Below are 26756 nucleotides of genomic sequence, written 5' to 3'. Positions count from 1 at the left end.
GGGAGGGAGTGAGGGTTGGGGGAGGGAGTGAGGGTCGGGGGGCGGGAGGGTTGGGGGAGGAAGGAAGTGAGAGAATGATGGAATTAGTGGAGGAGGAGAAGAGGGGAGGGAGGGGGATGAGAGGTGATAATCTTGGAGAGAGGGACGGGGAATGGGAAGTACCAGGACTGGAGTGAGCCAGGTCAGGTGGGGGGCTATATAAGGGGGGGGGGCGATGGGGATGGCGGTGGGAGGCGTAATGGGTGCACGCTCAATGAGGGAACGTGTGATGAGTGGGGCGGGGGAGGGGGTAACGAAGGGGGGGGGGGGGTCGTGTGATGATGTGATGAAGGATGGAAGAGGGAGCGTGTGATGAGTGGGAGATGCGTTGGGGAGGAGGAGGAGGAGGGAGCGAGTGTCGTTGTAAGGCGCGGCCTCTGCGTAACTTCTTGTCGGGGCGTCTGCTCAGAGGCGTGACGCGGCGACTTCTCAATCCACGCGCAGAACAGTCACTCACACGCGCACAGAGAGACACACGCGCAGAGAGAGACACACACACAGAGACACACGCGCACAGTGAGACACACACACAGAGAGACACACGCACACACAGACACACGCGCACAGAGAGACACACGCACACACAGAGACACACACAGAGACACACGCACACACAGAGACACACATACAGAGACACACGCGCACAGAGAGACACAGACACACATAGAGACACACGCACACACAGAGACACACGCGCACAGAGAGACACAGACGCACATAGAGAGACACACGCGCACACAGAGAGACACACACGCACACAGAGAGACACACGCGCACACAGAGAGAAACAGACGCACACAGAGAGACACAGACGCACACAGAGAGACACACGCGCGCTCTCTCTTACAGGCAGCGAACCAATCTACGCACGGCCCTCAATCGATTTATCGATACTCCCCGCCCCCCTCCACAACCCCCTTAAAATCGTCGCCACTGCCCCCCCCCCCCCAATCACCGCGCGCGTAACGCGCAGCAGAAGACGCCTCGCGGTCGTGGTGAGCGCGAGAAGGCTGCGCCCTGGGAGAATCGCGACGCGGAACCTCTCGGCGGGGTGTTTTTGTTTATTCTTCTTCACTACCGAAGAGGACGACTTTGGCGACCTCTTTACGCGTTTGGGAGCATCGCGCGGGGAGTGACCCTCTCCCAACCCCCCTCCCCCCCTTCAAGTGGACCGGAGCGACTCGCTGACACACCGGGGTAAGTCCCGTGCCTCCCCCCCCCCTCTCCCTGTCCGTCCGTCTTTGTATCTCCGCGAACAAATGACACTTTTCGTAAAAAATGTTTTATTTTGTTGACTCTAAAGCCAGCGTGCGCTTCGTCGAAAGAGTCGGCCGATCACGTAGAGGTGTAGGGAGGGCCTCCACGAAGAGGGAGATATAGAGAGCCGTGCAAGAGGGCATTTGGCCTACTCTTCCACGCCGGTCAGCCGTCTTGAAGGATAGATCATATTCTTTTTTTTTTAAATAGTGTAGTTCCTTTGTCAATCCACTGTTGCATGAATGCTTGCGCACACCGTGATGGTCATTGGGATTGTTTGACCATACTTCACCGCGCTGGTCAATGCGAGTTCGTGGAGGGGTGCAGGGGGCTGGTGGGAGGTCAGGACTGATTCAGGTATCGATCGCCACTTATGTTAGCCGTGGCTGAAGCATCGAACTGTGGACCGACAGTTTCGTAGAGCACGCCAATAAGCCGTAGTCGTAGTAACAAGAATAACAACATCAACATCATAGTAGTTGTAGTAATAATAACAACAACATCAACAACGAAAATATTCATTTATCCAGAAACAAAAGCTCCCCAATGAGTCTCAGGGCACCTTCGTGAGGAGGGCGCTGCCACATTTGGCCGTCAATTCCATTTTGGCAACGACAGTTCTGGCTTTTCGTGCGCATTGGAAATTATGGATCCGTGGAGGAATCCGCCGAGACATACGAAAGGGAATAGCGACTCAAAGGGGCCGCACAGACGGCTTGACGAACCCACTTGCTGTACTGCCTGCATCCTGGCTCACGTTGCTCGCTCGCAGCTCGGCGGGTTTGCGGAGCCGAGTCTCTGCGTGATCCACCAACCCTGGCCTCCAAAGCGCCGGATCTCAGGCGCGCGACCACGTGGGTAGTACAGCAAGTAGGTCACTGGGACTGGAGTGTATTCGTAGACTCGGAGAGCCGCCTATCTCACCTTTGCACGCGTGTTGGGTGTTCTCCGGGTTTTCCGGTTTACTCCCACGCACTAATACACAGGTGCTCAAAAAATAGACTTTTGTCTGCAACATACCAAGGCAAGCATTGTTGTGTTGAAAATAGTTGCAACTGGCGTAGACGCAGAGAGAGAGAGACTCACATTGCTTACACAAAGACTCTCCGACTTGCATAGATGCATTGGGCCATCGCAGGGTTAAACAGAGACCTGACATTGACTCGCTGACGCACACAGAAAAGCATGGTCTTACATAGACTTACATTGAGACTCAGTGGCTTACATACAGACCCTGACTTACACAGACAAACATTTTCTTACATAGACTTACATTGAGACTCAGTGACTTGCATACAGACCCTGACTTACACAGACTTACACCGGAAAGCATTGTCTTACATAGACTTACATACAGAGACTCAGTAACTTGCATAGACTTACACAGAAAAGTATTGTCATTCATCCAATTACATTGAGACTCGGTGACTTACAAAGACTTGCATAGACTTAATGACTTACATATAGACGCTGACTTACATAGGCTTACATAGAGACCCAGTGACTTACATAGACTTACATAGAGACCCATAGACGGGACCTTTATTTTATTGCCAGAGGGGAGAGCCCAGAGGCTATTTTGTAATGGAGACCCGGGGTTAAATAAGTGCAGCTAAACACCACAGACTAATATAGACTGACGACGAAACCCATAGGGTCCCATAGGCACCAATGGGCTTGGAAAACCGTAGAGCTACATCAACTCCTCGACACTTAGAGACCCACACGTTTACATAGACAGCCATAAAACTACAAAGACGCCCAGAGACCCAGACCCATAGGCTGACATCGGGACCCAGAACCTCGAGACACGCACACTTACATAGCCATGGAGTCAACATTGGCAGGGGGACCAAATCGTCCAGTGGGTCTGGGGGTCCCAACCCAGAACAATACCAAAATTTGAAAACGAATTTCCTGCATGAAATATAAAAAAATTGACTAACACATGGGATGGACTTTGTATTTATTTTGTACAATAATGTCTAATAGTGTATTGTATGACGTTGCTCTGGTTTTTTCTTTTTTACCTTTTCTTGTTTCATTGTATGTAATGGCAGAGATTAGGGATTAATAAAGTACAACTATAACCACAATCATATAAACAGAAATACATTTCATAGCAATATATTGGGGGGGACATTTTGAGCATATTTTAATATTGGGGGGGGATGTGTCCCCCCCCCCCCAAATATATATTATAATTTCGGCCTTGATTAACACCATTAGAACTAGAGACCCAGATAAATTACACAGAGATCAATAGACTTAGAGACGCGTATCCGAACCATAAATATCTATTTAGACTGGAGGAATCCGATGCGCTATAAAGCTATTTTTCACATATGTCCAGTAGATCCCCATCGGCATGCCCAACGATACAGAGACTTACACCGACTGATAAAATTGCCTCTGGAGTCGGCTAAGTGTCACGCGATACCAAGAGCCTCTCCTTTGATGGACGCCTGGGATTCAGTGTTACACGCAGAGCCCCCTTGCTCGATCCACTGCTGGATGAGATCAGCCCGCACGACAGCTTAAAGCTAACCGCGCTTCGAGTAAGTGGCAGCAAAAATACTGCACAATTCCCAATGTGCACACAAAATCAAGCCACGTGGACTTGCATTCTACGCCATCTTCACAGCTAACGAATACACATCGCAGAATACAAAGTGGGTGAATTTCAAGCGCGTTCGTTGTGCTCGCCGTGGCTAATTTGTGTTTGCTTTGCCCGGTCGGCGTTCAACCGCCGAGGTGGCGATGGGTTTCAATTTGTCTCATCCCTGGTCGCTCCGTGCCACCCCCGCATCCCCTCTCCACGTGCACCGCTCCCGTTCCGTCGCCACGCGCCGCCGATATCCCGCGGTGATCGAGGGGCGATGGAATAATAATCGTCGTCGTCTTCGTCGCGACAAAAAATTAAAAATAAACTCTTCCTTCGAGCGTCGCTCGAATTTTCGCGATCTGTGCGGGGCACGCGACTTCTTGGGACTCGCCGTGGGAGGTGAGGAAACGATCTCGCTTTGACTTTGCTCGACAAACGGCGAGTTGGGTTGGCGCGTAACGCGTCGGTGAAGAAGGGGTTGGGTGATGGCGGTGGTGATAGCGGTGATGGCGGTGGTGGTGATGGGGGTGGTGGTGGCGGTGATGGCGGTGGTGGTGGTGGTGGTGATGGGGGTGGTGGTGGCGGTGATGGCGGTGGTGGTGGTGGCGGTGGCGATGGTGGTGGTGGCGGTGGCGGCGGCGGTGGTGGTGGTGGCGGTGGCGGTGGTGGCAGTGGCGGTGGTGGCGGTGGTGGTGGTGATGGCTGTGGCGGTGGTGGTGGCGGTGGTGGCGGTGGTGTTGGTGGTGGCGGTGGTGGTGGCGGTGGTGGTGGTGGTGGTGGTGGTGATGGCTGTGGCGGTGGTGGTGGCGGTGGTGGTGGTGGTGGTGGCGGTGGTGGTCGAGGCTGGGGATCGGGATGACGACCAGAGTGGCAAAACGCGCCCTGAGAGAGAGGACTCCCAGTCTAGAGAGATGGAGCGGCAAAATCAGCTCCGGGATGGGTGGGGGGGATTTGCATCGTGCTCCAGTGGATTGCTGCACCACCCGGTGACCGTGACATATTTCGGTGTCATGGTGGGGGGACGGGGTTCATGCAGCAGGGGATAGATCATGACCTGACGAAACATCACCGCAGTGTTCACGGCAACCGATCCGTGTTGACTCAACGAACGTGATCCGTTAGATCCTTGGATCGCATTCTGCTCAGTACTTCGAGGTGGAAGCTCCGTTCCTGCAGGGCTGATCGCGCTTTTTGCCAGCGCAGAGCTCACAAGCCTCGGAACAACGCTCTGTCTTTGCTCACAAGCAGTGCCGGATTATATCCTCGTAGCACAAGTAGCTACACATGACGCTACGGGCCCCGCACTTCCAAGTGCCCCGCGCTAAATGCTTTCAATCCAGTTCAGTGAGTTTGCACTTGCTCTATTATTATAGTACTATACCGCCTTCAACTTTTACGAACGACCGGGTGTTTAAGGTTAGCGATTTGTCGTATTATCTGGCTGTATAGCAAATAAAAAATACAATTACTTTACTATGCAAGTAAAAAATTTGTGTCGTAATATTTAGGTGTTTTTTTAGGGCCCCTTGGTAACAACGTATGCTACAGGTCCCGCACTAGCTTAGTCCGGCAGTGCTCATGAGACAATCAGAGTGTTCTTGGTTCTTTCGGTAAAGTCACGTAGAAGGGAAGTAATAAAATAATAAAAATCAAACATAATAAAATAATTCTCACGACGTTTCGGCCACAACGCAAGCAGCCGTCCTCAGGTGAAGACCAGGTTTGTTCAGAACCATGGTCTGTCAGACCTGGTCTTCACTTGAGGATGGCTGCTTGCGTTGTGGCTGAAACGTCGTGAGAATTATTGTATTATGTTTTATTTGTATTATTGTATTACTTCCCTTCTACGTGACTTTACCGAAAGAACCAAGGAGATGAATCCCTGCAGTCACGAAAGCTTTAAATCGAAATACAATCAGAGTGGTTCGATGTGTGTGTATAAGTCCCGTCTTGAGAAACTCACCTCTTTACACTGGCCTTCAGCCCCTCTGAGTCCTGGCCGTGTGCCCTGCAGATTCTCTTCATTCCCGACTTTCCATGCACGGCGGCGCATTGGCGAAATCGCCGAATGAAATACGCTACATTGCACATGTAAATTATTATTATCAAGAATGATGATGGAAGTATGAATTGTCCAGTAATAATTGTAAACTGTGTCCGACTTTTCATGCGCAGCGCCTTGAGAATGATTGTTTAAGGCTGCTTTTATAAATTGAAAGTATTATTAGTAATACACTTTGCATTTAGTACAATCGATGTGACTGTGACTGCAATGCGACATGAGAGGTCGTCGCGATGAGCGAACGGGGATGATTTAAGGAGCGGCTGTCACGTGATTTAATCTCGTAATTAATCTGTCATTTAATCGCGACCGCGCAGATGCCCGCGGCTGCGCCGTACATCTCGTATCGCGCGTTTGTTCAGAACCATGTCCGACGTTTCGCACCAGGTCCTGAATCGAGCCGCTCCCCCCCTCTCTCATTCGATTCTCCCTCTCCCTCCCCCCCACCACGCCTGACTATTGCATCGCGTGGTGTCACAACCACTGCGAGCTGACGGACAAGCCAGGAAATCTCGCCGGCATGCGCAGCGAAACGTCGGACGTCGTGATGCGCGCGGAACGAGCCGGGAGCGCGCGTCGCTCCGCCGATGCTGCTGCCGCGCCGCGGAAATGCGTCCACCGCGGACGCAGACGAACCTCGCTCCGGCGGACGCGCAGAACTCTCCTCTCTCTTTTTGCTTTCCGCAGAATGGACCGACTCGTCGGCGCGTTCGCCCCGCTGCTCCTCTGCGTCCTCGTGGCGACGGAGTGCGCAGGTGAGCGAGCGAGTGAGTGAGCGAGTGCGAGAGTGAGCGAGCGAGTGAGCGAGCGAGAGAACGAGTGAGAGAGTGAGCGAGTGAGCGAGAGGGCGAGCGAGCGAGAGAGCGAGAGAGCGAAAGAGAGAGATGGTCAAAATGGGAATCATTTTTATTTGTACATGAGGAGGAAACCGATGAGCTATGAAGCTCTTTTGCGCAGATGTCGATTCGGGGACACGGGGTTAGAACGTTACAACAACAAACGGTACACAAACACGATAGGGGTGTAAAGTATAGGAAAGGTAAACATATCACTTATATTTTTTATATACTGGGTAAAGCTCACTTAGCTATTAGCTTCTTGTTCAGACGCGACCAGTCCACAAATACTAGCTCATCGAAGTGGCTTATCATCGTGCGGAAATTTAGAGCAGGAACATAATTTAACACGTAGGCTTTCGCGACCAATATTATTCATAGTATAGTTTTTTTTTTACCCAAAAAACCCTATATTATGAGCAGGAACATACTCTGAATATTTCTAGATTTGAAGTTTTCGTCACTGCAAGGATCCATACTGTTTGGATTTTTCGGTAAAATCACGTAGGTAAAAAATAAAATAAAAGATTTTAAAATGAAAACAACTAAATAAAAACAAATCACGACGTTTCGAAGGCAATACAAGCCTCCGTCATCAGGAGGCTGCTCCAGCAAAATGACTGTCGCCTAAACGTGCGTTTCTAAATTTAGAGGGGAAAAAACGGGAGGACCCGCATAAAACAATCCACGCGGCCACGGGGAGTGAGACACGCAAACCTCAAATATACAGCAGGCGTCAGGGTCGGGATCACAAGCCCCCGACTTCCTGCATACCAGGCGAGGAAAATAACACCTCGCCATAGATACAAAGAAACGGAGAGATGCCTAGATAAATGGAGACGTAGAAAGATGAGAGAGTCCCTGTGTCTACCTACCCATACATCAGGGTGTCTAGCCACACTCTCACCGTGAAGTTAGTTACTACTGAAAAGAAGCGGTCCCGATTTTATCGACCTCCAGAGGGATGATGATTATGGCGGCGGTGGTGGTGGTCTGTCTCAATGCTCCAATCAATATGAGAGGCTCTGCTGGGTTTTTTCAAAGCCACCAAAAGATTCGTTTTTGGGAACTCACCAATCTGAGCCTGGACGTGTAACTTGAAGCTGGGAATGGCGATTCTTCAAGTACGCTCGTTGCTGGAAAATCAACGGTTCACCTCTGTTCCCACGTCGTCGTGTGCCGCTGGACGGGAGGTGTTCGATGGTGACGTCATCTCGGTGGCCTCCTTCATACCTTTATCAGTGCCCAATTCAGACCTTATTGTCCACCCCGTGCCCTTATAAATCTCAGCGTTCATCCTACAAACTCCCATCACAAGGGATAAACGCAAACAAATGGACAAAAACATGTGCCCGTATTGAAACGGCTGCACGCCGTATGGACCTGACAACTCAATTTCCCTGTACAAGAATACGGGGTAAACCGTATGGGGTTGACACCTATGCGTCATCTGGCTGTTCCTTGTCTAGATACACATAAACACGCACACACACACAGGTACACCCAGACACACGCGGACACACTGCCTATATTTTAACCCTCATTGCACCGACGTCTTAAACGGTCCATAAATGACGTCACGCACCTAGAGGGGGGGAGGGGTCAGACATTTGTGACGATGTGTGACGAAGGGGGGGGGGTGAGAAATGTGACGTCACATCAAAATGCGCAACTTAAAATAAAAATAGACAACACGTTCTACTTAATTAAATAGACTTTTAAAAAAATGTTTTCTTCTACAACATCAGAGTGCAGCGCCACATTAAATACGCACTACAATGACAATAGTTTAAAGCGATTTGAAGCATGTTTTATTTTTTGTGGGAGAGGGGGGCAGAGCTTTGTGACGTCATATTTGAGGGGGAAGGTCTGACTTTTTGTGACGTCATATTTGAGGGGGGGGGGTCTGACTTTTTGTGACGTCGCGTGACAAAGGGGAGGGGGGGAGCGCTCAAAAACCGTCCAAAATCGCGTGACGTCATTTAAGGACGTTCCCAAACTGTAATCACCCGTCAGGCATCCACACGCCGAATCACCGCTCGGGCGCGTGTGTGATGGAACTTCTTTCGCACCGTACGGTAGCGTTTCGACCACAAATGACGTCATCAATGAACAATGAATAGACGGCATGGCAAGCGGGGATGACCAAAGTCTTTGCGACAGGAAACATAGTAAACGATTAAAAAAAAAAAGCCTTTTCAGCCAAGACAAATTACGTCACACGCCACGTGCCTCGCCCTATGACATCATCGTGCGTGACGTCATCGGGAATACCCCCTCGCGGTGATCGTCAGAGTTGTTACACAATGCACGTGCGTGTGTGTGCGCGTGTTGTGGTTTGTTTGTTTTTTTAACCTTCGTATTATTATTGACAATGTTGGGTGTTTTTTTTTACTTTGTTATTGGTGACAATGTGGTGTGTAGAGCGAGTTCAAATCCTCGTTGGACGGTTGGCTCAGCACATTATCCCTCAAGGGGCCGTCCATATATGACGTCACTCACCTAGGGGGGGGGGGGGTCAGACATTTGTGACGATGTGTGACGAGGGGGGGAGGGGGGGTTTGAGAAATGTGACGTCACATCAAAATGCGCAACTTTAAATAAATATAAACAACACGTTCTACTTAATTAAATATAATTGTTATAACAACACTAATTTTGATTAATTTTCATTATTAACTATTTGATTTTTTTAATTTACTAAGGTCACATTTTATTTATTACATAAATGAGCATTTGCTTCTCCACGGGAGAATGGAGAAGCATACATTTTGTAAATGTTTTAAATTATTATTAAACATTTTTATTCTAATGATTTTAACAGGGATTTTCATTCTGTGGAATGGATGTGATTGTTATAATTGTACTCTCCATTTTGCTTCGTTCTACTACAAAGTATTTTTTTATAGTTATAATTACTTTTAATATTTTATAATTATAAAATAATTTCAATATAATATTTTGAACATCTGCAGTTTTAGTTAGACGTTGAATATTTACAAGTAAATTTTAAGCTAAATTTCAGCTTTCCAATGCCTCCTTTTTAATACGTGTTATCTCCTACAACATCAGAGTGCAGCGCCACATTAAATACGCACTACAATGACAATAGTTTAAAGCGATTTGAAGCATGTTTTTTTTTCAAAATGGAAATGTTTTTTTTTTGGGGGGGGGCAGAGCTTTGTGACGTCATATTTGAGGGGGGTCTGATTTTTTGTGACGCCGTGTGACGAGGGGGGGAGGGAGGGGGTCATAAATCCGCCAAAATCGCGTGACGTCATTTATGAACGTCGCCCAAGGGTGGATAAATTAAGTACCACACTGTGTGGGGTAGTCAACAGCGGTTTGTCCTAAGGCTCGAATCCCCACGCTAGCCCCGCCATAGAAATGTGGAATTTTCACCACCATCTCAGTTCAACGAGAGATCAGCACCAAAGCCTGGACGCTCATTTGAGCAGCAGGAACTCCACTTTGCAAAGTTTTTTGGCAACAAAAAAAGACATGAAACATCTCCCCATCATATCCTCATGGGCTGTTGGGGGGTAACATTCTCTTATCGAGCCCCCAGCGAACCCCAAGCGAGCACCGAACGAGGGTGGCGACGTGGCTAGCACCACGCCCGGCCGCCTTTGTCTCCCCAATGCTGCTGCTCTTCGCAATCGAGTGTACTTCTGTTGTTGTTGCTTTTCATTCGTCTGACTCTCGTGCAGCGGCCGCGGCAGACGCGTGCGGGGGGCTGTTGACCGACCCGCCGAACGGCACCGTCATCCAGTCGCCCTCCTACCCCAGCAAATACCCCAGCAATCTGAACTGCCGCTGGGAGATCACCGTGCCCAGCGGCTCGTCCGTGCGCCTCACCGTGCAAGAGCTGCTCCTCGAGTCGCAGACGAGCGGCTGCAAGTACGACTACCTGCTCGTCTCCTACGGATTCGAGCACGTGGGCGCGCCCGCCATGGTGTGCATGATGCCGAGCGCCGGCCAGCGGGCGATGATCTCGCCCGGGAACAGGCTCGTGCTGCAGTTCGTCACGGACGCGTCCCTCGAGGAAAAGGGATTCCGAATCACGGTCGACACCATAGGTGAGTACGCGCGCGCGGCGCGCGTGTGTGTGTGTCGCGCGTAGGGGGAGCGGTAGTGTAGCGGTTAGCGCGCTGCGCTATGAACCCGGCGACACGGGTTCGATTCCCGCTCACGGCCAACACCAGTGACGATTATCTCAACCGGTCCCGGGCCTCCCCTAGGTCGACTCAGCCTCAAATGAGTACCTGGTGCGGTGTGTAAACATCACCACTAGGGAGACAAAGGCGGTCGGGCGTGGTGCTGGCCACCCACCCCCTCGTGTACCGTTCCGGCCTTCATAAGTGCTCGCTAACAGCACTTGCCCCTACAGTCTGTTAAGGCTATACGGGGGATCTTTGTCTTTGTTCCTTCACGATACTGTAAGGGATCGTGATGGCTGGGGTGGGGGGTCGAGGGGATGCCGTCAACCAGCAGTGGATGGATCATGGCTGCCACCCTTTCTTCCTCGTGCGGCTGATGTTGATGTGGAGATCAACAGCTGTGACGTGCACGTTGAGGTGGCTGAGCCAGATGGTCGTGTGCGGAGTCAGCGAGGTGGAGCATCATCGCAGCTGTGACGATGATGACGATGATGACGCCTCCTCGTTCGCGTTCGTGAATCGGGGACGCGCCGACCTGAGACTGACGACGACAACTTGACGATGATGACGTCGTTGACGATGTTGATTGTGATGACGATGATGACCACGTTGACGACGATGATGACGACGTTGACGACGATGATGACGACGTTGACGATGTTGATTGTGATGACGATGATGACCACGTTGACGACGATGATGACGACGATGATGACGACGTTGACGACGATGATGACGACGTTGACGATGTTGATCATGATGACGATAATGACCACGTTGATGACGATGATGACGACGATGATGACGACGTTTACGACGATGATGACGACGTTGACGATGTTGATCATGATGACGATAACGACATTGCTGACGACGTTGACGATGAGGTCCAACGATCGGTAATGAAATACCTCGCCAAGAGAAACAAAACAGACAACCCCCACCATCCCCCCCACCGCCCCACGTGGATTTTAATTTTCGCAACAATTTTCACGCTCGCGTAATGAACTCCCCTCGTCGACGACGACCACGAGGAGGAGTTGGGGGTGGAGGATGTGTAGGAGCTGGGGGTGTCACCGTGCGGGTCACGGGGCAGACGCCGTCCCCCGCACGGCGTGTGTGCGTGGGGCTCTTGCGAGGCGCAGTACAAACACCGCACGCTGATGAACGCCGTCTTCTCGGCAAGGGTTGGTGGTGCTGGTGGTGGTGGTGGTGGTGGCGAGGCACGCGTTGTTGGCGTGGAGTGCATTCGAGGCCAGGAAATCGCCCCCCCTTCCACCTCAACGTTTCTAAGCCAGGCTCCCCCTCCACCCACCCCCGCCTTCCCTCCCCGCTCAAAGCTGTTGAACCCCCCCCAGCCCCCTCCTTTAAAAGGCTTCCCAAACAATGTGGTCGTTTTCTGGTCAGCAATAATGAAGCAGCAGCCCCCCCCCCTTCCCATCCAGCGCTAAGTCAACAGCCCTCTCGGCTCTCCCTCGAGTCGCGAGGCCTCGCACGCAGGAGGTGGCCCACCCACCCACCACCCGTGCCAGCAGGGACATTGCAGGGTGACCCCACGTGGTTATCCCGCACCCGTTCTTCGCTTCTCATTCTCGCTGGCGTTGGGCCGACAGGCGTGGTGCCCTTGCCTGTCGCTGCCTCGCTTCTCAGCGCACTCCTATCACGAGGCCATCGTGTCCGCGTGCACTCCACGGTCCTTCACACCCTGCAAGGGTTCGTCGCTCAGAACCACGTTTCTCTCTCTCTCGCTCTCTCTCTCGGCCTGCCTCTTTAAACCTCCGCCCTGGTGCTCCCACGCTCATCGTCACCGTTCTTCTTCCGACGTGGCTTTCCTCTCTTCTCACGACGCGTCCTACCAAGACACCTGTACCGACTTTCTCTAATCTTGTCTGAGTTGGGTACCACTATCCCCTAACCCTAACCTACAGTCATCCTAGCTATCTAAGTTGAATTTCTCTAATCTTGTCCGAGTTGGGCCCCACCACTCTTCCCGTCTTCATTTCTGACCCAACACAGTCTCTGTGGTCCGTGCCATAAACAATTCAGTCCAACATGCAGACCCCCAATGCCGCTGGAGAATTGACGACGGCTTAGCCTCCAAAGTCGGGAGTCAAGCTGCGGGCCTCCCGTGCAATTTCCATCCACCGCCTCCACAAGTCTCACGCCGCCACGATGCAATCTCACGTCGCGAACGGGCAAAACCCCCTGAGAGATTGACAATCTTGGGATAGCCACCTCGAGAGAGATGACGTCCTCGGAAAACCAGGGCAGGTGGCAACCCTAGATGAACCACCCAATGTGGTTGTTTATTCCACCACCACTCAGATGATTTGACAATGAGAAGTTTGTGACTTCGGGTGCCACCTGTTCCACTCTTGATCAATTCCGGGACGTATTTCTCAGTCGGCACTCGATATGTACCAGAAAGCTGTCTACCCATACGGTGTACCCGTATTCTTGTACAGGGAAAATGAGCTTGCAGGTCCATACGGCGGACAGCCGTTTCAATACGGGCAAAAAATGTCTATTTGTTTGTGTTTCTCCCTTGTGATGGGAATTGGTAGGACGAACGTTGAGATTTATCAGGACACGGGGTGACCAATAAGGTCTGAATTGGTGTGTATTAGGGTAGGGCACTGATAAGGGGTTGACGGGGATGCTACCAGAGGGTCAGCGACCTGCGGCCCCCCAGACGCACGCGGCTATTTAAGGTGAACGCTGCTTCGTGAATCGCATTCACCACGCAGCTCTTGAAATATAAAAACAATTTTTTTTTACAGAATTCTATAAACAAAAACAAGTCTCGTCTTGTTATTTTTCTTGCCGATCCCCTGGCTCTGTACCAACCCCGTGTAGGACACTGCCGTCAGACACACACCAACACACAGACACACACCAACACACACACACACCAACACGTAGACACACACCAACACACAGACACACACAGACACATACCAACACACAGACACACACCAACACACAGACACACACAGACACATACCAACACACAGACACACAGACACACCAACACACACCAACACACACCAACACACAGACACACACCAACACACAGACACACACCAACACACACACACACCAACACGTAGACACACACCAACACACAGACACACACCGACACACCAACACACAGACACACACACAGACACACACAACAACACACAGACACACACGGTGTTTTACCCGTCAAGGCGACATTCTGAGTGGTGGGCTAGAGGTGGGTGAAGGGCGAAGGGATGGAGTAAGCAGCGGAGAGAGCATTCCATCCGTGAGAAGCTCTCCTTCGGAGTGTTTCTGTAAGTGGTTCTTAACCTTTACCTTTGGTTCTTAATCGCTAAACAATGTACAATGTTCATAAACATATATATACATCTGGCGAAACGTCGTCCTCAGATTGTAAATGTTGTGGGTTTAGTCTCCAACACACACCGGCTAGTGCTGTACTAGTGACGAATTGGCCACGTTCTGTTCACGTGACAACCCTTACTAGTTGGCCGTGTTGGGTGGTGGCGGGTTTAACGACACATTTATATATTTACGCAATCTAACCCCAAAAAAAACCTCCATTATGACTACATAGAGGGTTTGGTGAAACAACATAAGTTGTAACTTACGAGCCCGTGCTTAACTTGTGTTTCGATAATTTAGCTTCTAAATTTTCTTTTTTCAATCTGGCCATGCCTCGCACCCCCATAAAGGTGCATCTCGCACCCCCAACTTAAGAAGAAGAACCACTGCTCTAAGAGAGAGGGGGGTCACGATCGGGTACGCCCGATGCGCACTGAAACAACTTTTGTAAAAACGCGTCCCTACGACGGACGCGCGCGGAACGCGACGCAACTGTGACTCCCACTCGAGGAAAGCGACAAAACTTCCACAACAGCAGCCGCGTCTCGACTGTTGTTGCTTCGGCGTTGTCTCCGTTCGGCTGGGTGGAGCCGACCGGGGTTTGGTCTGTGCGTGGTGAGATATCTCGAGGAGGCAACGCCACCAACCCCCTCCACCACGACCACCACCACCCCGACTTACACCCCCCCACACACACCAACCCCCTCCACCACGACCACCACCACCCCGACTTACACCCCCCCACACACACCAACCCCCTCCACCACGACCACCACCACCCCGACTTACACCCCCCCACACACACCAACCCCCTCCACCACGACCACCACCACCCCGACTTACAACCCCCCACACACACCAACCCCCTCCACCACGACCACCACCACCCCGACTTACACCCCCCCACACACACCAACCCCCTCCACCACGACCACCACCACCCCGACTTACACCCCCCCACACACACCAACCCCCTCCACCACGACCACCACCACCCCGACTTACACCCCCCCACACACACCAACCCCCTCCACCACGACCACCACCACCCCGACTTACACCCCCCCACACACACCAACCCCCTCCACCACGACCACCACCACCCCGACTTACACCCCCCCACACACACCAACCCCCTCCACCACGACCACCACCACCCCGACTTACACCCCCCCACACACACCAACCCCCTCCACCACGACCACCACCACCCCGACTTACACCCCCCCACACACACCAACCCCCTCCACCACGACCACCACCACCCCGACTTACACCCCCCCACACACACCAACCCCCTCCACCACGACCACCACCACCCCGACTTACACCCCCCCACACACACCAACCCCCTCCACCACGACCACCACCACCCCGACTTACACCCCCCCACACACACCAACCCCCTCCACCACGACCACCACCACCCCGACTTACACCCCTCCACACACACCAACCCCCTCCACCACGACCACCACCACCCCGACTTACACCCCCCCACACACACGACCCGCTCGCTCCACACACCCCCCCCACCACCAGTGTTATTTCAACACGTCCTGTGCGCCAGCGAAATGAGTTGGTGGGGGTGCTAAGGAGCCGGGGGAACGAGGGGATGTTGAGTGTGTGAGTGTGTGTGTGTGAGTGAGCGTGTGTGAGTGTGTGTAAGTGTGTGAGTGAGCGTGTGTGAGTGTGTATGAGAGTGTGTGAGTGTGTGTAAGTGTGTGAGTGTGTATGAGAGTGTGTGAGTGTGTATGAGAGTGTGAGTGTGTATGAGAGTGTGAGTGTGTGTGTGAGTGTGTATGAGAGTGTGTGAGTGTGTGTGAGTGAGTGTGTGTGAGTGAGTGTGTGTGAGCGTGTGTGAGTGTGTATGAGAGTGTGTGAGTGTGTATGAGAGTGTGAATGTGTGTGTGTATGAGAGTGTGTGAGTGTGTATGAGAGTGTGTGAGTGTGTATGAGAGTGTGTGAGTGTGTATGAGAGAGTGTGAGTGTGTGTGTGTATGAGAGTGTGTGAGTGTGTATGAGAGTTTGTGTGAGTGTGTTTGAGAGTGTGAGTGCGTGTGTGAGTGTGTATGAGAGTGTGAGTGAGTGTGATCCGGCAAAAACAACTCCCTACCTCCTCGTGGTGCCGGACGGCAACGCTGTGGTGGGCAGTGCCGTGGGAGGGGGCGGCCAACTGAGGGTGCCCATTCCCCACGTGGCGTCTGTAGCCACCACAGCAGAGGTCGCAAACGGGTTTTGATTCCTTACCCGTACCCGGCCGCACCAGGGTCCCTACCCGTACCCGCACCCTACCCGAAATGAGTGACAAACGGTGACTCACCAGTGACTCACGGCCTACCCGTACCCGTACCCGGCCGTACCAGGGTCGCAAACGGCTACCCGTACCCGGCCGGGTACGGGTAGCCGGGTATCGGGTAGGGTACGGGTATCGGGTACTCGGTTGCGACCTCTGCACCACAGCGGCCAAATGGGGACTCTGGACGGGTGCGAGGGGCTGGTGACCCCTCCACCTTCAATTAATTACCACTCGCTGCGCTACGAACCCGGCGAGCCGAGTTCGATTCCCGCTCACCGGTGACGATTGTCTGAACCGGTCCTGGGCCTCCCCTAGGTCGACTCAGCCTCAAATGAGTACCTGGTGTAATGTGTAAACATTGCCACTGGAGAGACAAAGGCGGCCGGGCGTTGAGCTGGGCACCCACCCCCTCGTGTGCCGTGTCAGCCCCTACAGTCTGTAAAGCCTACATGGTAAAGGGGGGGGGGGGGGCTCGGATGTTGGCCGTGAGCGGAAATCGAAATCTGGTCGTCGTTGTATTTGTAGCGCACCACCACCAGCACCACCACCACCACACCACCACCAGCACCACCACCACCACACCACCACCAGCACCACCACCACCACCACACCACCACCACCACCAGCACCAGCACCACGCCACACCGCCACCACCACCACACCACCACCACACCACCACCACACCACCACACCACCACCAGCACCACCACCAGCACCACCACCACCACCACCACCACACCACCAGCACCACCACCAGCACCACCACCACCACCACCACACCACCACCACACCACCAGCACCACCACCAGCACCACCACCACCACCACCACACCACCAGCACCACCACCACCACCACCACACCACCAGCACCACCACCAGCACCACCACCACCACCACCACACCACCAGCACCACCACCAGCACCACCACCACCACCACCACCACCACACCACCGCCACCAGCACACCACCACCACACCACCACCACCACACCGCCACCACCAGCACACCGCCGCCACCACCACCACACCACCACCGCCACCACACCACCACCACCACACCACACCGCCGCCACCACCACCACACCACCACCGCCACCACCACACCGCCACCACCACACCGCCACCACACCACCGCCACCACCACGCCACACCGCCACCACCACACCGCCACCACACCACACCACCACCACGCCACACCGCCACCACCACACCGCCACCACACCACACCACCACCACGCCACACCGCCACCACCACACCGCCACCACCACCACACCACCACACCACACCGCCACCAACACACCGCCACCACCACACCGCCACCACCACCACACCACCACCACACCACACCACCGCCACACCACCACACCGCCACCACCACACCACCGCCACCACCACCACACCACCACCACACCACCGCCACCACCACACCGCCACCACCACACCACCGCCACCACCACACCGCCACCACCACACCACCGCCACCACCACCACACCACCACCACACCACACCACCACCACCACACCACCACACCACACCACCACCACGCCACACCACCACCACACCGCCACCACCACCACACCACCACCGCCACACCACCACCACACCACACCACCACCACACCGCCACCACCACACCACCACCACACCGCCACCACCACACCACCACCACACCACCACCACGCCACACCACCACCACACCGCCACCACCACACCACCGCCACCACCACGCCACACCGCCACCACCACACCGCCACCACCACCACACCACCACCACACCACACCACCGCCACACCACCACACCACACCACCACCACGCCACACCACCACCACACCGCCACCACCACACCGCCACCACCACACCGCCACCACCATCACACCACCACCACCGCCACACCTTCACACCACCACACCACCACCACACCGCCACCACCACCCCCGCCACCACCGCCACACCACCACACCACACTGCCACCACCACCACACCACCACCACCACACCACCACCACACCACCACCACAACCACACTACCACCACACCACCACCACACCACCACCACACCACCACACCACCACCGCCACCACCACACCACCACACCACACTGCCACCACCACCACACCACCACCACACCACCACCACCCACACCGCCAGCACCACACCACCACCACACCGCCACCACCACGCCACACCGCCACCACCACACCGCCACCACCACCACACCACCACCACACCACACCACCGCCACACCACCACACTATCGCTCCCCGTGTACACGCACCAACACGCACTTACGCGGGACACACACGCGGACGCAGTGTCGGTATCTCGACAGAGAATGTCCATCGGGATCGCATCTCGGCCTTGAAAGCTTCTGCTAAGTGATCACGAACCCAGAAGGGGTACGGCTGTCTTTCAATTCGAGCGGTGCCCCTTATAGTGCACGCGAGGTGAAGGGGCAGCCCTGCAATGGCCCGCTCACGCCACTGCTGGCAGAAGGGCATCCACTGGAGGGAGGTCGAGGGAGACAGGGCCGCACGTGTACAATCACACGATGTGCACACGCATACACACAGGCAAAGATCCCCCGTATAGCCTTCAGCAGACTGCCGGGGAAAGTGCTGCTGGCCAGGATAGCACTCACAAAGGAGGCGTGTGATCAGCACCACGTCTTTGTCTCCCTACGAGCACCTGGGGCTCACTTGAGGCTGAGTCGACCTAGGGGAGGCCGAGCACCGGCTCAGATAGTTGCCACCGGTGTAGTTGGCCGTGAGCGGGAATCGAACTAGGGTCGCCGGAAGCATGGCCATCAGAAATGTCCGTGCGGTGAGACCTCGTTGTGAGGATGTGTAACACAAGGCCAGCCTGCCGAGTCACCATAGATCGAGTCACCAACAGCGCTGTAATAATAACACGGCGCAGGATGCTCCGGTATTGATCGTGTTATTTATTTACGTCCACGCGTCGTCGGGTAGGTTTGATTTTCTGTCTGCCTGTTCTATTCTTCCGGCGAACGCACGCGGCAACACTGAGACCCCCTAATGCAGTGGCTCTTAACCTTTCGTGCAGCCTTGACCCCCTCTGGTTCTCACATCGTTAAACAATGTGCAATGTTCATCAACGCACACAATGCTTGTCCTCAAAATGTAAACAAGAAACATACTCTGATAATATGTGCATTTTTCGATTTAAAGCTTTCGTGACTGCAGGAATTCATCTTCTTGGTTCTTTCGGTAAAGTCACGTAGAATGGAAATAATAAAATAATAAAAATAAAACATAATAAAATAATTCTCACAGCGTCATTCAGACTCTGTCTTCTCGACAGACCTGTTCTTCACCTGAGGACGGCTGCTTGCGTTGTGGCCGAAACGTCGTGAGAATTATTTTATTATGTTTTATTTTTATTATTTTATTATTTCCATTCTACGTGACTTTACCGAAATAACCAAGAAGATGAATATGTGCATTGTCTTTGAAACTGATTGGCCCACACCAGAGACAGCTTTCTTTTGAGCCTCGTCTCAAAAGGCGTTAAACCAGAGGACGCCAAAGGGCGTACAGCCCAAAGACAATGCACTATCAGAGTAATGCGAGCCCGGGGGGAGCATCAACATCATGGGACCTCCTTTGCCAGTGCCAAAATATGATAATAGGATGTTCTCCTTTTTCTTGGCAACAACATTGTCTTTGGGCTGTACGCCTGTTGACGTCCTCTGGTCTAACACCGTTAGAGACGAGGCTCAAAAGAAAGCCGTCTCTGGTGGGACCAATCAGTTTCAAGGACAATGCAAATATTATCAGAGTGTGTTTCTTGTTTGCATTCTGACCGCAAGTATTGTGGTTAATGCAGACATGATTCCTTGTAAAAAGGTTTCAGTTTGGTGTTTTAACAACTTAACACAGCTGTTTTGTTGCCAGATAAAAGGGGAAAAAAACTATTCTCATGTTTTGGTACTGGCCAGGAGGTCCCATGATTAGAAACACGCGTTTAGAACATTTGGCTTCTACTATAAATTCGCACGCGGTGAGCCACTCCGTGGCAGTGTCGTATGTGGCCAGAGCCACACAGCTCAGTGGACTTTACCTGGCCAAATAACAATAGTTAGTTCGTTATAACTGGTAGGAACCACCTGGTTACACCAACCCACAGGGGATTATTGTGTCCGTCGTGCAGGGAGGGGCTGGGTGGAGAGGGAGGGGCTGGGTGGGGAGGGGAGGGTGGGGAGGTTGGGGCTGGGTAGGGAGGGTGGGGCTGGGTGGGGAGAGGAGGGTGGGGAGGGGCTGGGTGGGGAGGATGGAGAAGGGCTGGGTGGGGAGGGTGGGGCTGGGTGGGGGGGTGGGAGGGGTGGGGCTAGGTGGGGAGGGGCTGGTCACCCCGTGGTGCCCTTATAAAACTCAACGTTTAACCTACTCACGCCGGCTTGTGCCCGCCCTCACAGTCGGGCATCTTTGCGGAATACACCACGCCGCCGTTGACCCTGGCCATTGACCGAGCAACCCAACGTTCCTACCAGTTCCCTCCACAGGAATGTGTTTAAATGCATGACTGCTTTGGCACACCGGTGTCTGGAGGTGGGTGTACGACCCCATGTACATTCATGTAATCCAATCGTGAACGTGTATCGTTCGCGAAAGGCACCACGTGTTAATTTTATTCATGAAAAGAAAAACAACTAAAGTGGGAACCTTTCTCCACAGACGCGCCACGGGTGCAGGGCAAGAAGGCCGTCTTCCTCCAAAGTCCCGTGTCCTTCATGAGCCTGGGCGACCCCGGCATCCTGCCGACGCGCCTCTCCTCCGTCGCCCTGTGCGCCAGCGTGCGCATCGCCGGCCCGGCCGACTGGACGCTCTTCACCTACTGCTCGCCGCAGTCGGACGGCGAGGCCACCTCGCCCACCCTGGGCCTCGCGGGCAACCGCACGGCGCTGGCGTTCTGGCTCGCCGGGCGCGCCACCTGGGTGCCCTGGAAGCGTCCGCACGACGAGGCGTGGCACCGCGTTTGCGCCCGCTGGGTCGGCGGCACCGGCGGCACCGCCACCGTCTTTGCCGACGGCTCCCTGATCCTCAACGCCAGCCTCGCCTCGGACGATCCCGCCGAGCTGCAGGGCTCGGGCCGCCTCCTGCTGGGGCTCTTCCAGACGGCGGCGGCGGTGGCCGGCGCCGGCGGCGTCGCGACGGCGTGGGAGACGGTGCCGCAGCGGGCGCTGGTCGGCGAGCTGGCCGACGTGCGCCTGTGGGCGGAGGGCGCCGGGGGCGAGCGCGGCTCCAGCCGGGCGCCGTCGTGCCAGCGGAACGGCAGCCTGGCGTGGTGGAGCCGCAGCTTCTGGCAGCCGACGAGGGAGGGCATGCTGGTCGACGCGGGGCTGCCTGCCGCACGTGAGTTGTTTGGCCGCCGCTGTAAATGTCCACTCGGTGGCGATGAGCCACTTGGTTGAGCGGTCATTGTTGATGGCCGGGTCGCTTCTGGCAAAGACATGCGTTGCTCAGTGGGGGCTTAGCTGGTCAAATGAAATAGTTACAAATAGTTACAAATAGTTTGTTCTGCGTGTTTAAGCGAGGAGAGCCGCAGCAAGTCTCAAGGCGCGATTTCAGGACGGTCCTGCCAGGTTTTTGCAGAAGGTGGGCGATGTTGCTGCTCTCTACCACTGCTACTGCTGTGTGTGAGTGAAACATAGGAATATGGGTTGCCCTTTCTGGCAATGAAACAGGAGGTGTTAAGATGTTCAAACACCAAATAGAAATCTTTTGCAAGGAATCAAGCCTGAATTCATCACACATATTTGTGGTGAACATTTAAACAAACATGTTTTGATAATAGGTTCTAGATTTGAAGCTTTCGTGACCGCAAGGATTCATATTCTAAGGTTTTCAGTAAAGTCACGTAGGTAAAAAATTTTAATTAATAAAATAAAAATAAAATAAAAATCACGACGTTTCGGAGGCAACACAAGCTTCCGTCTTCAGGTGGAACCGTCAAAGCACGATAGCTGTATCAAGTACCTAAAGACGGAAGCTTGTGTTGCCTCCGAAACGTCGTGATTTTTATTTTATTTATTTTTATTTTACTTTGATTAATTTAAATTTTTTACCTACGTGACTTTACCGAAAACCTTAGAATATTGATAATCGGTGTTCGGCGGTGCAATGAAACCGGAGAACCGGGAGGGCACCCATTGCGGAACAGTGGGATTGACACACAAACCACGTACAGAAAGGCGCCCTGGTTGTAAATTGAACCCAGGCCCTTCTTGCTGCAAGGCGCGAGTGTTATACGACCGCACAACCCCTGCCGCTCATCAGCGTTGTCTGCGGTGTCACTGCGTAGCACTGGGATTGCGTCTTCCATAATTCGCCCGTGATTGGCAGCTGTCTAAGTGATGTGGTTTATTTACATTTTTCTTTGAATATTTCTCTTGACGTTTTATCAACAGGAAAAGATGTTTGTTGTCTAATATGAAAACCAATACCAATGAGAATAGGGAATGCTATTTCAATCGCACTACAAAGTTGCGCGATTGGGTTGACGTGGATTTTGGTGGAAATAATTGGGTTTTTACGAAAATGTCAATACCGTGGCACGCCATCCGTGAATCTCCGCCCGGTATTTCGAGGGCCCAACTGTGCCAAATCCCCGTTGCTCCTCTCATCTCTTTGTGGACATCGGTGAAAAGGGGAGCTTTCGAGCCTCCAGTATAAATACACACATTCTGATTCTGATGAATACCAAAATAAAATATTCCACTCTGATTGTAATCCCTTAAATAGCCCCACGTCCACCCACGTCGCTTACGATCATTGGGCAGTGGTCACCTCCCCTTCACAGCCAGCGGTCAAATATTCTACATTCCGATGGGAGTGCCAGTCTGTCCAAAGAACAAGCGCTGTTGATTGCTTTTGTTTGCTTAACATCTGAGCCGTGACTCGTTGTTAGCCTTTTTTTTCTGGAGGGAGGGGGGGTTGGGGGGGGTCTTGGATTAAAATAAAATCCTTTACAGGGACGAATGGGACCCGACTCTGACCCTTAACCGGTGTTTGAAACTCGGTGACGTTTGAGCCAATTGTGAGTTGAGTGCGTTCGTCACGCGCCGACACCCGCCCGGTGCCTTTGATCTTTCCGCGTCCTCGGGGCGGGGAGAATTGACCCGAAGCGCGCGCACGAAAATCGGCGTCGTCGGCACGCGCTGTTGTCGAAATTCTGCCGACGAGGAGATGTTAACCACCTCGCCTGGTGTACAGGAGGTCGTGGGTTCGGTCCCAGCCCTGACGCCTGTACATCTGGAGTTTGCGCGTCTCTCTGTCGTTCCCCGCGATCGCGTGGATTTTTCTCCGGGTCCTCCGGGGTTTTCCCTCCACACTTGGAATCAACAATCACGCGTTCAGAGTAGTTGGCTGCTGTGAATGTGCACGTGATGAGCCGCTTCGTTCAGCTAATCATTTGTAATAGCAAGGTCGCTTCTGAAAAAGAGCTACATAGCTTAGTGGGCCTTACCCTGGTAAAGAAAAAAATTTTCAACAACTAAAATGTTAAAATAGTTCCTGAATACGTTTTGCTTACACGTTGTCTCTATACACCGGATAGGCACGTAGTCGTGAGAAAAGGATGCGCCTGGAATACGCCGGCTCGCTCTTTGTCGTAGATGACATCAAACTAACGCGTGGAGCGGCGGGTACCGCGGGTTAGCGCGCTGCGCTGTGAACGCAGCAGAACGCGTTGAATTCCCGGCCAGGGCTGAAAATCAGTGGCGATTGTTAAACTGAACCAGTCTTGAAGCCCCCCCCCTCCCCCCCACCGTCACCACCGGGCAGTGACCAGTGGCCGAAACGTCGTGAGAATTGTATTTTATTATGTTTTATTTTTATTATTTTATTATTTCCCTTCTACGTGACTTTACCGAAAGAACCAAGAAGGTGCTGCTATTAGTGCGAGTTAATTCACCCCCCACAAGGTCGTCGTGAAGATCTGCAGACTTCACCCTTCTGTCGGTAGCCTCGATCCCGGCTGCGTCTCTGGCGTTTGCTGCGTCAGCGCCACGGTCGTGGAATTGCCGAGCCGTGGAAATCCGTTCATCCGACGGTGTGGATACTTTTAAAGTCTCGTGCCAAAACCACGTCTTCTTAAGTCAGTTGAATCCATTTGGCTTCTCTGTCTCTCTCGGCCTTTCCTTCCCCTCGTTCTTACAAGGCGCCTTGAGACATCAGCGGAAGACGCCTTACAGATAAATGTCAATTAACCATCACTATTGGCAATTGCGCGCGTGCGTCAAACGTTGTATTATCCGCAGCAGCAGCACCAAAACAATTAGTTTTGACTCTCCTCCCGTCGATCATCCTCGCCCATTTAAGGAAGCGAGTGTGTATGTTCACGCTCACTTTGAGCGTGTGTCGTAATTTTAATTGTTTTCTGTAACCAGACCAGGGCGCGGTTGGTGGTGGTGGTGGTCGAGGCATGAGCCAGGCGCATCGCGGCGGCGGTGATGTGACGCTGTCTCTGTTAGGTAGCAAGTCGAGTCTCTCTCTCTTCTTATGGTTTTTTGTTGTTGTCCTCGTCGAGCCGGCCAAACCGGAACAGCTGCGGCCCGCGGCAACGAGCAACAGCGTTCGTTGCACAATGCGAAACAATGCCGACGCAGCGAACGCATCGCATCGCACGCACGCACGTTGAACGTAGCTGACCGTGCTCATCGGAGGTGCATCTCCACTCGTTAGCCTGCCGACACGATCGTTACTGGGTCCCTCCCCCCGCCCGCACCCTCCTAACTCCGCATCTCCATTTGGGAATGGAGGGAGGGAGGAGGGGCCAATTTATAGATTTGGTTGTAATCAATAACACAATTATTGATACTCTTGGTTCTTTCGGTAAAGTCACATGTGGACCCTTGCAGTCACGAAAACTTCAAATCTAGAATATAATTGATAGTGACCCTTTATCAATCGAGAAAGGCTTTCAACCGAGTCTCAACAACATGGGCCACGAGGGGTTCCTGGCACAGTGGGATGTTTGGCCAATCCCACTGCTGAGTGTGTTTGGCTTCAGTGCGCGCAGTGATACCTGGTCAGAACCCGGAGGAGAATGGCCCGCTCAGACGAGGGGGTCACGCCTCGAAAGCTCCGCACGGACAGATTCATGAATCCGATGCTGTGCCGCAAACTCCGGGGGGCCTGCCACCCCTTTGCAGTGCCAAAACAGCAAGTGGCCTCCCGTCCAAGCATCAGCCGAGCTCATTCGCTGCCCAACTTCTGAGATCGGGCGCAGTCGGGGTGGTTTGTTCGAAACGACGAAGGGTTGCGTTTCGCACCTCCCACCTCGTCGTCGTCGTCGCCATAATTTTTTGTTAAATTTGAGATCACCACGAGGCAGACGTGCGGGGGGCTAATTCGTCAATCGGATTAAATCAGCTCGCCGTCGGTGACAAAGCTGCCCAGTCGTCCGCGTAGAGTCACCCAAGTTGCATCCTCGCCGTGTCGTTGGAGAAAGTTGATGCTCTCCGGCGCGCGACCCAAGTCACTCGCCGAGGCTGGCATCTTGAATTTTTGTCATCTTGAATTTTTGTTGCAGTTGTTTTCTCGTGTCATCCTTTCCTAATGTTATCGACTGCGTTATCGGCCTCGTGTCGCGCCAACAAAAAGAGAGAATCCATTCCGGTTTCTCAGACAGCCAGGCAGCTGGAGGTGGCCACGGATGAGCCAAGGTTGAGATTGAGAGACCCCAAAAGCGAGAGAGGAAGATGTACTACGATGCTTGCACAACACGCGGCGCTTACACAACGTCCATCAAACGTTTGGCGTTACTTCTCACACTTTCAGTGGCGCGCCCGTAGCCTTCGTTGTTTCGTTTTGCCGCAACAGTTTGCAGGTGGACGGTACCCAGGAATATTTTCCACTGCCCGTACCGCACAGCGCGGCGGTGGCTTGCAACCGGCAAAATGTGGCCCAGCCAAGCCAGAGCCGAACACTCACCGCACACAACGACACAACTCAATCTGACTCGTGGGGACAAGCTGGGCAATTGATGCGGTTCAGAGGTTTTTTTTTGTCATATGTTGCGTAAATTGTTTTATTTTCTCACGTAATTATTAATTTACTAATTGTCATGTTCTTTACGTGACAAGATTTACTAATTGGCTGCGTAGGG

At 53.2% G+C, this 26756-nt stretch overlaps 1 protein-coding gene across 1 annotated transcript in view; it reads left to right on the top strand.

The window, feature by feature from the left end:
- Positions 1-363: 363 nt before the first annotated feature.
- Positions 364-26756, top strand: part of LOC144734100 (uncharacterized) — a 91692-nt gene continuing 65299 nt past the window's right edge. Inside the window, exons 1-4 of the mRNA XM_078616160.1 lie at positions 364-1236; positions 6651-6718; positions 10510-10878; positions 21323-22000. Of these exons, the coding sequence (XP_078472286.1) occupies positions 6652-6718; positions 10510-10878; positions 21323-22000 (1114 nt within the window). The 5' untranslated portion in view covers positions 364-1236; position 6651. The remainder of the gene's footprint in view (positions 1237-6650; positions 6719-10509; positions 10879-21322; positions 22001-26756) is intronic.

Source organism: Lampetra planeri, chromosome 50, assembly GCF_965212315.1.
Source record: "Lampetra planeri chromosome 50, kcLamPlan1.2.h2, whole genome shotgun sequence".
NCBI classification, from domain to species: Eukaryota; Metazoa; Chordata; class Hyperoartia; order Petromyzontiformes; family Petromyzontidae; genus Lampetra; species Lampetra planeri.
This window is presented reverse-complemented; position numbering and strand designations above follow the sequence as displayed.